This window comes from Seriola aureovittata, chromosome 22 (genome assembly GCF_021018895.1).
Source record: "Seriola aureovittata isolate HTS-2021-v1 ecotype China chromosome 22, ASM2101889v1, whole genome shotgun sequence".
Taxonomy (NCBI): domain Eukaryota; kingdom Metazoa; phylum Chordata; class Actinopteri; order Carangiformes; family Carangidae; genus Seriola; species Seriola aureovittata.
The window spans coordinates 17,910,925-17,926,460 of record NC_079385.1 but is presented as its reverse complement, the minus strand read 5'-3'; the positions used below and the strand labels follow the sequence as shown (position 1 = coordinate 17,926,460).

General features: G+C 45.7%; 1 protein-coding gene across 9 annotated transcripts in view; it reads right to left on the bottom strand.

Moving 5' to 3' along the window:
- Positions 1 to 15,536, bottom strand: part of LOC130163822 (uncharacterized) — a 63,659-nt gene that overhangs the window by 3,396 nt on the left and 44,727 nt on the right. For 7 of the 9 annotated variants that reach the window (XM_056368239.1, XM_056368238.1, XM_056368240.1 and 4 more), the window contains 4 exons: positions 14,530 to 14,745; positions 3,925 to 3,995; positions 3,165 to 3,275; positions 2,958 to 3,055 (listed from right to left, as the gene is read on the bottom strand). In XM_056368239.1, coding sequence (XP_056224214.1) covers positions 2,958 to 3,055; positions 3,165 to 3,275; positions 3,925 to 3,995; positions 14,530 to 14,745 — 496 coding nt within the window. Of the gene's footprint in view, positions 1 to 1,434; positions 1,633 to 1,804; positions 2,396 to 2,957; positions 3,056 to 3,164; positions 3,276 to 3,924; positions 3,996 to 14,529; positions 14,746 to 15,536 lie in introns of those variants that run through there. The other 2 variants (XR_008826526.1, XM_056368242.1) reach the window with 2 other exon arrangements.

Genomic DNA, 15,536 nt, shown 5'->3' with positions numbered 1-15,536 from the left:
TGCTTCAAGCTGGATCCTACACTTCCCATGATGCAGCTCAAACTCCACAACCTCAGTTTGCGAAGCAGCTTCTGTTAGAACTTATAACTTCTCCGAGCCCAAAGTGAGATAATGATCTTGAGGTGTAAAATCAGAGGAATGGACTTACATCACAACACAAATAATCAATAATCAAAATTCATTCATGATTGTCATCAGTGTAAAATCTGTTGGTGTTTACTCCGGTCGCCACTGCGGGCAGCGTGAGGACAATCTGGTGGTCGTGGCGGGTGATTTTTGGCGGGTCCGTCCCGTGCGATGTTGTGTTTGTAGAGACGTGATGGTAAAGTGTTCTGAGCCCATTGTGGTTGCTCACTGCGGCCTAGCTGCCAAACAATGCGTGGGTACACGGGGACATCCCGCCACAGTAACGGATAAAACTGCTCTGGTTTTGGGACAGTGTGTGTGGGTGTGGGTGTGTGTGTGTGTGGTGGTGGTGGGGGAGTGAGCTGGAGTAGGGTGGAGCAGGGTGAGTGGGGTGAGTGTGGAGGTTTTAGGGAGGGGAAGGAGCGACCGGAGCACACTCTGGTGCAATGTGACCGCTCGCAGACCGACAAAATCTAGGTCCACTTGGATAATTAGAGGGAGACACGAGCGATTGTGTTGGGACAGACCTCTCCTGTCCAGCGTGTGGCACAGCGACGGTCGTCCCTTCCCTAACGAGCGCCCGGTGTTAATGAGCCCCTCCTCACCGCGCGCTCAAAGGCCTGTTAGAGCGAAGAATGGCCAAGCGCTGGGCCATCGAGTGCAATGCACGCCTGAGCGATCCCAGTGCCGTGATTGGCCCTTGTGCGCCAACCACAGTGCAAGGGTCTGGGGGGGGGGGGGGGGGCTTGATGGGGATGAAGCGAGACAGGGCAGCTAATGATCATTAATTGCACTTGGTTTGCAGTAAAAGAGTCCAAATGCTGGTGCGCTAAGGACACTGGCGTGATAATGGCGAGCGTAAACGTGGGGCTGGGGGACCGGTGACGGACTGCAGGGAGGATAATAGCAGCCTAACCCATTTTCTTTTGTCGGCCCTCCTCTGGCACCCTGCTGTGGCCAGCACAGCAGACTTCTCGCTTACGTAATGCCAACATTTTGGCGGTCTCGTCATTGGGGAGCTGGTATACAGTGAGGCAGGGGGTGCAAACACACTCTGACCTAGTTTGATTTGACAGAACTGAGAGTTGTTTAGGGAGATTTCTGAGCGGGCTGCTGCTGCGGCGGCGACGCTGGGTTGCGAGGAAACTCTCTGGAGGAGGAGGGACTCGCGTTGTCAGACAGTTTATGTGGCGGGTGGTGAATCCAAGTTCTGCTGTCTCACCCCCCCGCCCCACACACACACACACACACACACACACGACGTTGCTCACTGACTCACTCAGTGCAGCCGAGTTCCAGGAGACTTACGGTAACCCTCAGCCGTGCATGCTCGCAAAGTCCAACGCAAGCAGCGAGCGACGAGAGCGTCCGGCTCCACTGATGCCGTCTGGGAATCCTGTATGGCAATGCACTTCTTGGCAGGTCATGTGACTTGCCCTGAGGGAATGTGGCGCTGTGTGAGGTGGACTTGTCGGGGGAGCACAATGCGACACAGGGACAGATGGGCTGAGTCATGGGCCAAAACAGCACAGCACGGGAGGTGGGGGGGGTGGGGGGGGGGGGGGTGGGGGTGGGGGTGGGGGTGGGGGTGGGGGTGGGGGGGGGTGACGGGAGGGAGGCAACGAGAGGGGCCGGGGAGATGACAGACGTGACATTAGAAGTTGAAAAGAAAAGAGGAGAGTGAAAGGGGGGACGAAGGGTGCAATTAATGCAAAGGTACAACTGGGAGATATACAGTAGAAATGTGGGGTGCACCTCCTCAGATTTCAAAGCCTCGGCTGATCAGAGGCTGATTGTGTAACTACTGTTGCAGCTCATTTCTAAGCTCGGATTAGAGACAACAGGATTAGCAGAAACAGGTAAGAGGATCAATTTAGTTCAGTTGGGATGAGATGACAGAAGGATGCTATTGTTTTCTCCTTGTTTAGGAGGCAGCATTATGAACGCTGATCTTCTCTCTTCTTATTATTTAAATTGCAGAAAGGAGTTTTGTGAAAGGAGGTTTAATATGGACATTCATTATCATTACTATAATTGCCTCTATACAGAGCGGACACCCTGGTCTTTCAGTGCCAGCGCGGCAGCCAGTCTACAGGCCTCCTCTAACACACAACACAAAGGGCTGGCCGTAAATCAGAGGACCCGTGACCCCGGCCCCGTCCTCGCTGAGAGGAGGCTCTCACTCCAGGGCGAGGGCTTTGGGAGCAGGCCTTGACCCTCGGGGACCTCCGGAGTAGGCTTGGCTCCACACACTCCTGTCTGCAGGAAGCTGTAAACCCCAGGGCAGGAGGGAAAAAAAAAGCGCTGTGTGTGGGAATCTGCAGCATATGGGGAATAATGTAGAGAGACAAGGAGCGCTGAGGCCGAGTTCAAGTCGGACGGTGATGGGTTTCTGTCGGCACAGGGTTCAAATGAGGGCTGCAGCGAGCCGTGACTTTATTAGATGATGTAGAAAATTGTGAAAAATAAAAGTTAACATCCTCACAGCTCAAACATCTTTAGTTTACCGTCATGTGTGACAAAGAACAGCTTCAAATCCTCACGTTTTAGAGAATGTTTCTGCATCTTTCGCTCAATAAAAGATTATTTTTCTGTCATGCATTTGTCACATGTGTCGTTATCACGTCTAAACTTGTGACTCTGACCTCTCTGCAGTCCAATAAAATGTTTGAAGACACAAGGAGAAGGAGATCAAAGAGAGCCCCACACACGACGACAAAATCACTGGAACAAACTTGCGTACACACACTTGTTCTTATTTATGGGAGGTCAGTGACTCCTCTCCCGGCCTCAGCGAGGAGCGAGGAGTGTGTCCGCTGACGGTCACTTACTCCATGGCGGCTATTTTCTGCGCCAGGCTCGCAATCACAGCGAAGAGCCTCAGGTCCACGAGCCCATCCGTCACCCTGAAGTCCACCATCTCCAGGATCTGGAAAAGGTTTGATAATGAACACTGTGACTGCTGTGTGTGTGTGTGTGTGTGTGTGTGTGTGTGTGTGTGTGTGTGTGTGTGTGTGTGTGTGTGTGTGGCGGCTGACCCTGTAGACGTAGATCTCCTCTTCGTCAGACAGCAGCTCGGGAGGGATGATGTTTTTAAGAGCAAGTAGAACCTGAAGGCAGGAGATGTAGCCGTCACCATCACTGTCCTCCTGCAGAGAAAGACCATCACCATCATCATCATCATCATCATCATCATCATCATCATCATCATCATCATCATCATCAAGTCTCCACTATTTCCCAAAGTTCACTCTTGACCTTGGTCCTACCTTCCCTTTTCAGATCTGAGGACCATGAGAAGCAGCTGAAAGCTCCGGGAAATCCTCGTTAATATGAGATTTTTGTCGATATGAATTTTATTATTTTGCCCTTAAACCGTCTCTTGATTGTTTCAATATATCTTGGGACCCGTGTTCGGGGGTCCGGGGTGAAGAAAGATAATAATATTTTAATAACATCTTAATTGTTTAAGTCATCTTTAAGTAAAAATGGCAGAAGGTCACCGGCTCCAGCTTCTCAGATGTTAATACCTGCTGGTTTGTCTTTGATTGTTCATTGAATAACTTTGTGTTTTGGACTCTCGTGGGACGAAACAAGTCATTTAAATATGTCAGATTAGGTTCTGGGAAACTGACGGATACAATTTGTACACCACATGTTAAAGTTGTAAGAAAATAAATACAGGATCAATCAATAAAACAATCATTAGTTGCAGCCTTGTCATGATCATGAGAGAGGAACATATTACAGTAGAAGAGAGTATCTGAATATAAAGGCTTTAAATCCCTTTTCACTTACTGCTTGAAAAGCTCTTTTGTACTCGTCCAGCTTCTCTTGACTGAAAATGCAATACTTTGCCAAAAATTCAACTGGAACGAGAAGAAAACAAAGACAAAGTTTAGAGTTTGTAGAATCTGAATTCACAGTCGTTTCTGGCTGCACAAGAGAGACAAAAAAAAAAAAAAAAAAGTCAGTCTACAAGACGCTGATTTGTTCTGTGTTTGACGTTTCATACGATGTACGACAGAGATTTCCAGCCTGAGCAACAACATCAGGCGGCTCTGTGTGTGCAGACTGGATTAGAGCAATATTTCTCTCCTCTGGTCGCACTGGGGTCAGGGCGGGGGGGCGGGGGGGGGGGGGGGGGCGAACAGGGCGAGCGGTTCACAGGGCATCCAGTTGGCCTTGATCTGGGAGGGAGGGGGGCGGGGGATGGGTGGGGTGGGGGGGTTAGAGTGACACTTGGCTGCAGGATGAATTGATGCGGGAGACGCTGCTCTGCAGTCAGGACCTCGACATGAGCTACATCACTCTGCCTCATCAGGAACAACAGCAACAACTTTGATAACTGATCAGCTGTTTAAGTCAATTTCTCCCTGTAAAAATGCCAAAAATTTCTCTGAGTCCATCTGTTCAAATAACAGGATTTCCTGCTTCTTTGAGTTTATGTGACAGGAAACTGAATCTCTTTTGGTTTTAGACATTTAGACAAAATGAAACACATGAATTTTAAAGAGAAGAAAATAATTGGCAGATAATATTTTTTATTGCAGTTCAACCTGAATGTCTAGAAACACCTGAGCTCAAGTTTGTGCCTTTAAGACCTTTAATTTTTTATTATCATTAATATTATATCATTATAAGTAAAACTCACGACTTTGTGACTTTATATGTTCATAATCCTCAAAGTTTCCTCTCTAAAAAAAAGACTTTTAACTGATGTTTGTGATAAAAAAAAAAACAGCAGTTTATTACCCTGACTTTACAGTAATCATAGCACAAGTCTCAAATATGAAAATGATGATGACATGAGGGGCACAAACGGAGACTGACCACACCCATGAATATTTCAGTAGGCAAATTTGTGAGGGAGAAAGATTTGGAAAAAGGGGGGTTAGAAAATAGGGGCTTTTAAGCTGCTGCCACTTCAATTTAGGAGATGAGAATGAGTCTACTGAATAATGGATCTATTCATTGGTTCGGAGAAGAAAGAGGAGCAACAGAGTTGATATCAGTCTGGACTTAAACCCCTGGACCTCTGGGGTTTCTCCGCAGTAGCAGGGGGGCTGTTTGAATCTGCCATTTATCAGCTTAGGCCTAATCAAAACCAGGCCTTCCGCAGCCTCGTCCTTTCACATGCAAAACCTTACATTCGTATCTAGTCAACTTGACTTGTTAAAGCTTGATTGATCAAAAAAAAAAACCCTGCAGGCCGGCTTCGCGCATCTGTTTGCAAATATCTGCTGAGAAGAAGCTGCGGGACGAGGATCTGGAGTCGCACACGCAGCCGCCGCTCGGCCCGCATGAGACCCAGGCGGGGATTTAAAGTCCTCTGTCTTCAAAAAGACGCCACGCATTCACACAGTGGCTGGATCAGCGCGCCGGGTCGGTCTGTTGGAGTGAAACGGCAGCTTGTGCGGCACGCCGGCGGAGGTTGGGGTTCAGTGGCCATCTGGAGGAGAGTTAGCTGTTGACCCGTGGTGACTTCAGTGACACCGGCAACACAGATACCAAAATATTTATTAAGAGTGTCCCACGGTGGTTCATTCCGCTCTGGACTCGCTGATCAGAAGCATCCAGGTGAGTCTGTGGCGAGCTTTTAAATTCATCATCATCTCTCACAATCAAACACCACAGATGCAATCATGGGTTAACTTCACCCATACCCACTGGTAGAAAACCACCCAAGAAAAAGTGGTTATTTTCATCCAGTAACCCAACAGTAACATAAAAACTGTGCCAAACAACATACACCAGAAAACAAAATCAAATCCATAGTAAATAATCAAAATCTGCACCAAAATTGAACGGTCTGTTCTCCGGCCCAGGACCAAACCCTCCATCAAATCCGGTGCAAATCATTTCAGTACTTGTTGCACAACCCTGCTGATAAATAAACAGATATGGGTGAAAACCAAGCGGCAACATCCGAGGCTGGAAACTGAAGCCAAAATGGTAAAAACAAAAAGTGCAGTTCTTCGACTGGCTCCAGCAGTGACTCTGTCCCCATAGACTCACATGTTAAAATGTCCAACTGTAATCTTAAGGAATCTTAATTTACCCGTTCGCAAGTTCTGCATAATTGAGGGCGTGCCGCTTTGGGTGACAGGTGGGTGAGCGTATGCACAAAGGTGCTGCCAAGACGGCAACGGTGGAGCAGCCCACTCTGAGCTTCAGAGAACTAAAGGTAACGTTTTATCAGTGATTTACTGGGAAAACAATGACAAAAAAAAGAGGTGAAATTATTATTTTGAGGAGAATATATTTTAAAATAAGATCAATCTTACACCGTTACTGTTCCTATAAATCATGACGTTGGGTCATTAGGATAAACTGTGGAAAAGACATCAGAGTTGAAGTGGGTTCAACCTCAACATCAGCCCTGAGTGCAGCCCTGCTTGTTCTTAGCTGCACTGCTGCTTTCTCTGCAACACACACACACACACACACACACACACACACACACACACACACACACACACACACACACACACACTGCAGCGGTGGTGCTGGAGGAGGTCGGGGGGTCCCTGGCTGAGGGGAGCTCCGTCAGGGAATCAGCCGGACAAAAGGTGCAGTGGAGTGAGAGATTGAGGGAGGAAGCGAGGGCGGGTGGAGGAGCGGGACAAAGCCGAGGCAGTAAAGCCTCCTGCCTGATAGCCTTATCTGATTCCACTCCAGCGCTTGATGGCTTTTTTTCCACCCTGCCTTTAAAGCGCACAGGTTGTGCTTTTGGTGTGAAGCCTAGCAGAAAATGTTAATCAAGAGAGGGACTGTGTGGAGAAAGGCGAGAGAAAGGGGAGAGTCACTCTGCAGAGGCCATAATCTGTAATGAGACCGAGGCGATTCAGTTGCAATTGAGAGAGGAAGAATGGGGCCATGATGATGATGAGCAGGGAGGTTCACTCTTTCACTGGCGTTTGTTTTTGTGTTTTGTTCCTTTTCTCTCGCAGTCACTGCTCGCGCACCGGTCTGCAGGCTGCAAACAGCCGCGGGTCACAACTCATTTAACACACACTTGGACGTCAATTTCAATGTCTGCAGCTGACAGATGAAAAACACTGCCGACCGCTCGACTGACAACTATGGTACTCGTCTGTGTATGATTTATATTTGCCCCTTCGGATCAAACCCTCGGCGCACCGACGAAGGCCGGTCGAAAGCCATCAGGTACTGAGCGCTGGCGTCAAACATCTGGGCACATTCACACTTGTTTACTCTTTTTTTGATCAAATAGTTTCTTATTTAAAGCACAATTTTGCCAATTTTAGAGTTGACATAAGAAAACATTTCACCTTGGAGAAGTTGTTTTCTTTTGTAAATGAAAAAAAAAAGGTTGTGTAGAAAAAGATGTTTATATTTCTCAAAACAAGGTGTTAAAAAAGTATCAAACCACGTTCACTTTTTGCCCAGAAATGATCAAAAGATTTCTTTTGGCCACGATAATCTGATAGTGACATCTTTGCTCGGCTCCGTCTGTGACTTGAGTACTTTCTACGTTACGCTGTATATCAGTCGCTCAGTGTCACGATTTGAACCCTGGAGTAAAGCGTTGAGGCTGTAGGATTCCTCATTGCTGTGAGTCTGAAGTGCATCCAGAAGATGATTTATCTTCTTTTGAAATGTGGATAAATGTTCTCAATAGCTGAAATATCTTTATAGCTCGTATTTCCCAAAAACAAAAACTGAGGAGATTTCAAATTTCAGTTGGACTTTCAATCATAATTTTGTTTCATTCAGGCGACGTTCTGGTTCGACTGCTTGTGTTCAGTTTTATAAAACGGAAACAGCAAAACAGTGACTTGTAATCTGTACAGAAACTCAGCTTTACATTATTATCATTGAATAGTCTTGAATCTCGTCCCGCCCTGCTGATCAGTTTGATGCCTTAACTTACAATAAAACACAGTTTACAGTTACACACAAAACAAGCACCTCTATAACTAACTAAAGGGTGTCACACACACAAACACACACAGGGCTCTATTGTGCTTTTAACGTGTTTGTCGCTCTCTTTCCCGCTTAATCCCAGACTTTTGTTTCTGCTCATCATCAACTCTGTATAAAGTATCCCATAATTCCTTTAAACAAAGGTCACATTCAGCGGCAGAGAGTAGGTGACCCCCTTTTTAGTAGCTGGAGAATGTCAGAGTGCAACATGCCCCACATATACAGCATTCACACACACACACACTCACACACACACACACACACACACACACACACACACACACACACACACACACACACACACACACACAGATAAACAGAGTACAAACCGATCTCTAACTGCAGCAGAGTCTGTGAGAAATAGGTTTACGGGAGGTTTTGGGTTTAAGCTCTTAAATATGTGATGATCCTGTAAATCGAGCGCCTCAGCGCGGAGAGACAAAGCCATAAAATATGAAGCGTGGCGCCGCGAGATAAGGACGTTGAGAGGCCTGAGCGCCACAGACAGCAGACCTGTGAACCGGGTCGAGCGGGCGTCGTTTCACAATAGATACACAGCGAGGTGTTGTCGACGGCTTTGTGAAGCCGCCGTATCAAAGGCAAAGACGGAAAAGCTTATCTGATAAAAGTGTTGCAGGAAAAACAGCGGAGGGGACGGTGCAGCTCTGCAGATAAAACAGTCTCGTGTGCACAAGAGGAGCAAGAAATGCATGTGGTCCGAGCTGTTGCAGCTCGGTTTGGACGGAGAAGCATGAAAACTAAAAGGCAGTTCTGTTGTGGTGATAAACTGCAGCTGTTTCAGCATCAATCAGTAAAATAAATGATATGTTTTCAATTAAATAAAGCATCTCACTTCCTCCACCTTCGCCGCCCAGAGAGGAAAGTAAGAACTCTTGTGACTGCAAGAGGTCGCTTGTAAACAAAGGTTTAGGTTTGAAGTGTTTGAGCAAATGACTGAAGCTGTTGTCAGGAACAGTCGTTCAGTTTTCTTTTCACCACAGCCTTCATCTTTACCAGGTTGTTTTAGTTGCATAAACTTAAGTGGCAGAAGAGAAAACATATGTAAATCATTAATGTGGGTTATAACCTTTTTGTTTTAGAAGCTATTATTTTGTCTGTTACCACAGAAGAGCCACAGTTTTACAAATACTGAGGCCTGGTGCAGGAGTATTCAGAGATATTCAGTAACATTCAGTAACATTCAGTAATATTCAGTAATATTCAGTAACATTCAGTAACATTCAGTAATATTCAGTAATATTCAGTAACATTCAGTAACATTCAGTAATATTCAGTGTTCTGCACTGGTGTAAAAATTGTCTTTTCAGAGCAGAATTTGGCAACACGAGATAGAGGGACGGTTTTTCATTAAACGGACACCTGTTGTCTGAGATGTTCATTTATTTTCTATCCATTAAATATAATTGTACGGTGAGATTTCCAGGAAACGCAACTTCTTGTAAGAGGATTGTTCCTTTGTTCAAACACTTACAATGTTCGCAGACATGTGAATAACGGCCGCCTTCTCTCAGACGCAAGAAGGTACGAAGCTTTTACACCGGAAACTGCGGTTTCTCCTGTCAGCAGTTACTGGTTTCTCTCTACCATGACTACGATCTTTCCCTAACCTTAACGAAGTGGTTTCATCTTAACCAGACTTCAGAAAAGAGCTCCGATAAATCATTATATTCAGATATTCAGTCTGTTGCAGCAGCCGGATAAAACTTTTAAAAATCTTTTCACTGTCGACTCGGCAACACGTGCTGCTTTTCTCTTGAGTGGGCAATACAACGTGAAAGAGGGTGACAGAATTTGGACGCATTCTCCTGCAGGCGCTGTTGTTCGCTCCATGAAAACACGACTCCTCCCCCTCACTTGTGTGTGTGTGTGTGTGTGTGTGTGAGTGTGTGTGTGTGTGTGTGTGTGGGTTAAAGCTTTGGTAGGAAAACAAACAAAGACACACGTAGCGGCCACACTCCTGTGTCTGGCTGCACGCCACCAGCCTCACCACAAACCACAACTTACACTTTCCACACACACACACACACACACACAAACACACACACCAATCAGCTCCTGCTGCAGATCCTCACTGATATGCATCCAAATCATCTGCTGTACTGAAACACCAGATCTAGAGATAACCTCACAAAGCAAAATCATCGCTATTATTGCCGCGCCGCTCCTTGACATTGTGCCATTAATAAGGCCATTGTGGAGGAGCGCTCTCTGTTTGGACACCGTATAATAGACTCTTTGACAGATTTACTTTGCTCTTTCTCCCTCTACCCCTTCCTTTTCTCTCTCTCTCTCTCGTGAATACAGCGAGGCATATTCCACGCCGCCGCTCATCAATAGGCGGGCTGTTTGTTTGCCCAGTCATTCTGGACTGATGGTAAATACATAGAGGTATTCCAGAGCAGAGGCTGAGCAAACAGGGGTTACATAAAGGCACTGTACCCGAACGCACACAACGGACATCCTACCACACACACACACACACACACACACACACACATATTCATAAACACCTCACACTCTCGCTTTAAGCTCCCTCCATCTCTCTTTGAAGCAACTGGTCTTTCTTGTTTATTTAGGAGACCTTTTTTTTTTCTTTTTCTTTTAAACAATCAGGCTTCCCCTCCACCCACAGGTATCAGACAGTAATGTAGGGTGCCCTTGTGTGGGCGGGGTCAAAGAGAGGCCGGCTTCAAGGCCGGCAGGTGTTCCACATCAACACCGACATTCGTCAGAGACCTCGGCCCGCAGAGCCCCCGACACCACGCTCTGCCGCTGGTTAACAGGCGCTAAGCTGCTGCTCTATGGCGACACAAAGGAGACGGCAGCTACTTGACATCAGTGTCACCCTGCTCTCCACGCACTTACAGTCTGTTCAGCCCCGCTGGGCGTCACAGGCAGAAATTAATGGAGCTAATCGAGTCCAGAACATACATAAAATCCACACACAGAGGGAGACAATATGGGCCAAATTAACAATAGTAATTACATAATTATATTATCTTTATATCCGGTTGTTAAAGATATTAACTTAAAGGTCCCATATTTACACTTTTCCTGTGTTTTATTTTGAAGTGTTGATCTATAAGAAGATATATTTGTGGTTTTAAGAACCAAAAACCATCTCAGTGTAGTTTTACATCTCCTCTCTCAGGCTTCTCTCTGGAGCTCTAGTAACAACAGGTCAGTCAGCCAATCAGAAGAGAGGAGGCTCTGAGGCTGTCTTCTGATTGGCGGATTGTTTTTGCTGAGATCAAATAAAGATTTCAGGTAAAGAAGAGAAACTAAATCCTGCAAGGTTTGGATGGTGGGTCCAGGTGGGCGGGGCTTGGGGCATTGCTGAGGACGGTGACTGCTTTGTTGTGACATCACAAAGTCACAGGAAGTCCTGACGGCTGGTTTTAAGGCTCAGTGTCTGAATACAGGCTGTGTGCATTTCTCTGTGGACTGAGGCTTTGATACTTTCACAGTGTTAATATAGAAGTTAGACCTGATCTATAATCACACTACACATGGACAGAGACCTTTGGACTATATGAGACCTTTAATATTCATGCTCCTCCCGTTTAGCCAAATACAATAACTGCTTATGTATTAAAAATGTGTATTATTACATCTTATGTATTATTATACATTTTTCATTCCTTCAATATGCCATAACAACTGTGAATCATCTCAATAAGATATGAAAATTTGAAAAAATGTAATTACAGATAGAAACAACGATGTTGAACGAAGCCCCTAGAGCCACTATATATTAGATTTTTGAATATTATTGTTTGGATTAATTTTTTAAGATGATGTTTCTGGAAATGTCATCAGCATGTGGTTGACAAACAAACAGGAAATGAGAGGGAATAAAAAAAAGTCTCTCTGTTTTGGGAATCCTTTGGCAAGTGGTCAGTGTTGGCCCGAAAACAGACAATTATGACCAGTTAGTCCTTTTCAGAGCCTAATGAGGAGCCACAGTCACAAGTGTCTGGAGGAGAGGTAGCGAGCGCACACAAACACACACACACACACACACACACACACACACACACACACACACACACACAAAAATTTGTGTGTATGTGCGAGGACTCACACACGACTAAACAAAAGGACCCCTGGCGAACACTCAGATTTTACCAGGACTCGCTCTTTAAACACTCCACGCCCACAAACACAAGCGCTGACCTCAGACACACCGAACATCGTTTTACCGCCAGTGTCGCCAACGGATTCATCTCCAATCCTTTAAACCTAAATTCAACCAAAACTTTTCCTCGTTAACCCGAACTGCAAAGCTCTACATATGATATCAATACATGGAAACTGATCAGATATGGAAGACAAAATGAGATAATATATAGATAAATATAAGTGAAAGTCAATTATAAATTATTCATCAACATCTATTGTTTAACTTTCTTAATTCAAAGGGATTCTGGCTCATTCTCATCTCCTGAGCCGTGCTCACCTCCAGAGGAGCTTGTTTACTGTAAATGGCACAAACCTAATTCTAACTGTGAACTCCATCGTGAGCCGATATATTCGCTTGTTTGCTGAACAGTGGCCGCTGTGACCACGTGACAGTGGTTCAACAATAGAACCAGCGGAGAGGAGTCATGAAGTCAGCAATCTGACATCAAACTGCAAGAACATTTTTCCAAACATTAGCCACAAATTCAGCTTTTCATTTGTCAGAGGAAGTTTCATCGTCTCAGTCTAAACGCTAAACGGAAATGTATTTACACATCCAGCAGTTAAGGAGCAACTTCCTCTTAGCTCTCCCCGCCAGCTCAAACATCTGGATCAGCTGCTAAACGCTCCACTTCGTTCACCAGCTAGTCTCTCACTGTGTCTGTTTGATGCTGAGCAGGCAGAGCCCCGTTGGCTGTCGGAGCTTTTTAGCTTAAAAATAGCGGGGGGGGGGGGGGGGGGGAGAGAGAGGCAGACACGGGACGGTACAGTTGTGGCTGCACAGATAAACAATGAGCTGAAAGTCAGTAAATGACCACGAGCGCCGTCTCTCACACCTTCGTCATTTGAACTGTCGCTGTGAAAATATTAAAGAAGCAAAGAGCAGCCGACAAGACGTCACAGTGTCAACATAAAACTCAACTTTATTCTCACAAGAATAAAAGTACAAGGACACACACACACACACACACACACACTCACACACACTACAGTCCGTACTCCTGTCCATCAGCAATAACCTTGCTGCAGAATGGAGAGGCCAGCTGCAGCGTTCTTTATCCTGCTTGATTACCGTCTGAACAAACCTGTCCAATCAGTCCCATTCATGTGTGCCAGCACTCACAGGAGAACTCTGACCTGACCGACCTCTGCGCCGGGCCGGCCCCTCAACCTTGACCCTAGGTGTGGATGCTTATTGTGGGACCCGCCGGCCCCAGCGCTCTCACAAAGGCTTGGATGCCAGAAACTAGGCACTTGAGGGAAACTGGAGAACTCCTGGCTAAACTCCTGTTTGGGGAAAAAAAAAAAAAAGCCATTCTAAAAATCAAGTGCTGTAATTGAGGGGAATTTTTTTCCGAGTCGAGAGGAGGGTCTGGTAAATGTGTCAGGGTGTTTGTGTTTTTCCCACATGGTCTATTATGTAAAAACGATGCAAAGAAGAGAGTTGGCAGTTTCAACCAGGGCCTGTTTCCTAACATTTATTCATCTTAATGAGCAACTCTGACCAAAACTGTCCACACTGCAGAGCTAATAAAGTCCTAAGGGGGGGGGGGGGGGCGCTGTTGTTGCTTCAAGTGAAACAGGTGAAATAATGAAATAACATCCAGGAAGACCAGTTAGCTCATCCCAGACACCGAAACGCAGCACAATCCGTCACGCTGATGATCATTTTGTCCTCTGAGATGATCATGAGATATGGCGTTTGCAGGTGTTGCCCCCCCCCCCCCGCCGGACAGGATTATTAGATGCTCAGGTAGGACTGTTGTTTTCATGTGTAAATCTGAAGTGGGGGGGGCGAGGACCATGAGTTTGCTAATTTGTGACTTAATCCTGTGAGATCTGTAAGATTCACTAATTCACTTTAATTATTTTATTTCTTTTGAGGTTAAATTCTTTTCTCATGGAAATCTGACTTTGGGTCGCTCTAAGTTTTCTACAGTGTGTTTCATTATGTCTTACTTCATTATCTATTACCTGATTGTCCATATATTGTCCTGCTTGATTATTCCTTGAGTTGTCAGTTATAAAAAGTTACTGCTTTTCTTTTTCATATGAAATTTCCTTTGCACTTCAGAGCAGCAGTTTTACCAGTAAAATCATGCACGCCTTTCTTTTACTGTTTTGATGAAACTTGTTTTCTACAGTTCTTCCTGCTACGCAAACTTCATAATAAAAACTAACAGCAAGAACCGGGTTTAAAAATGATTTGAAACTACACAATAATAATTTCCATTTCAAAACAAAACTCACAGTCTTCAAAATTGGAGCAGCCTTTGCTGCTGCCTTTCTTGCGAGGCGTGTCGTCCTGCAGTTTGGAAAGCATGTTCAGCACCTTAGTTTTCTTCTCGTCCATCCTCCTTTCGAGACTCTCGGGGCTCCTCCCTCCGTGCCAGGACTCAACTTGGCCCCTCTGTCCTGGATAATTGGGCTCCTCCTCGGTGGGGCCCCCTTCATCTGTGCTGGAACCTGGAGCAGAGAAAATGCAACAAGAAATACATTAAAAATGGAAGGAAGTCTTGCATATGGTGGTGTCTGTTACTCTGTCTGAAACGTATTTATCCCTTAGTACAGGGACTAACTTTTCCAGTGTAAACACACAGTCCTGAACAAGAAAAACCCACATCTGCATTCATGGTCGTCGACGGAAGTAGCCACTTAGTAAAAAGCTCTAAAAACCCATTTCTGGTCCTTTAATAAACACCAATTCTCATCACATTGTTCTCCTAAATGCCACAGTCACATCTCCCTTCAGCCCTTTCAGAGTCTCACTAAGGAACGGACGCTCTCCCTGAAACTTAAACAGCCATCCATTTTGTCACCGACCAGCCAATTAAGAGTCCCATTATCTCTGAATACAAAGTCCACAGAATACACTTCTTGGTGTAGCAGCACCGAGACAAAGAGCTCCATCAATGCAGACTTGAGCTTAAGGAAGGCTGGGATTGTCTCTTACAGCAGTTTCCACTAGAGTTTCGGACCCTTTTCTTCGTCCTACTTTAAAAACACGAGTGTTACTTGTGTTGGCGCATGAGCGATAATTCAAACGTGATACATTTGGAGATGGCTGCATTCATTAAGGAGGAGAAAGCTTGACCGGTGGAGGAGCTGACAGGCAACCTTCCAAAAACACGCAGGCGTGGATTCATTTATCCTGTCAGTGAGCGTGCAGAGGTCAGCGCCGCAGATTGATGGAGCCACGTCTCATTGGACGGGCCGTCTCTTCCGCCACGCTGCACACAATCACGCGCTGCCGTCGG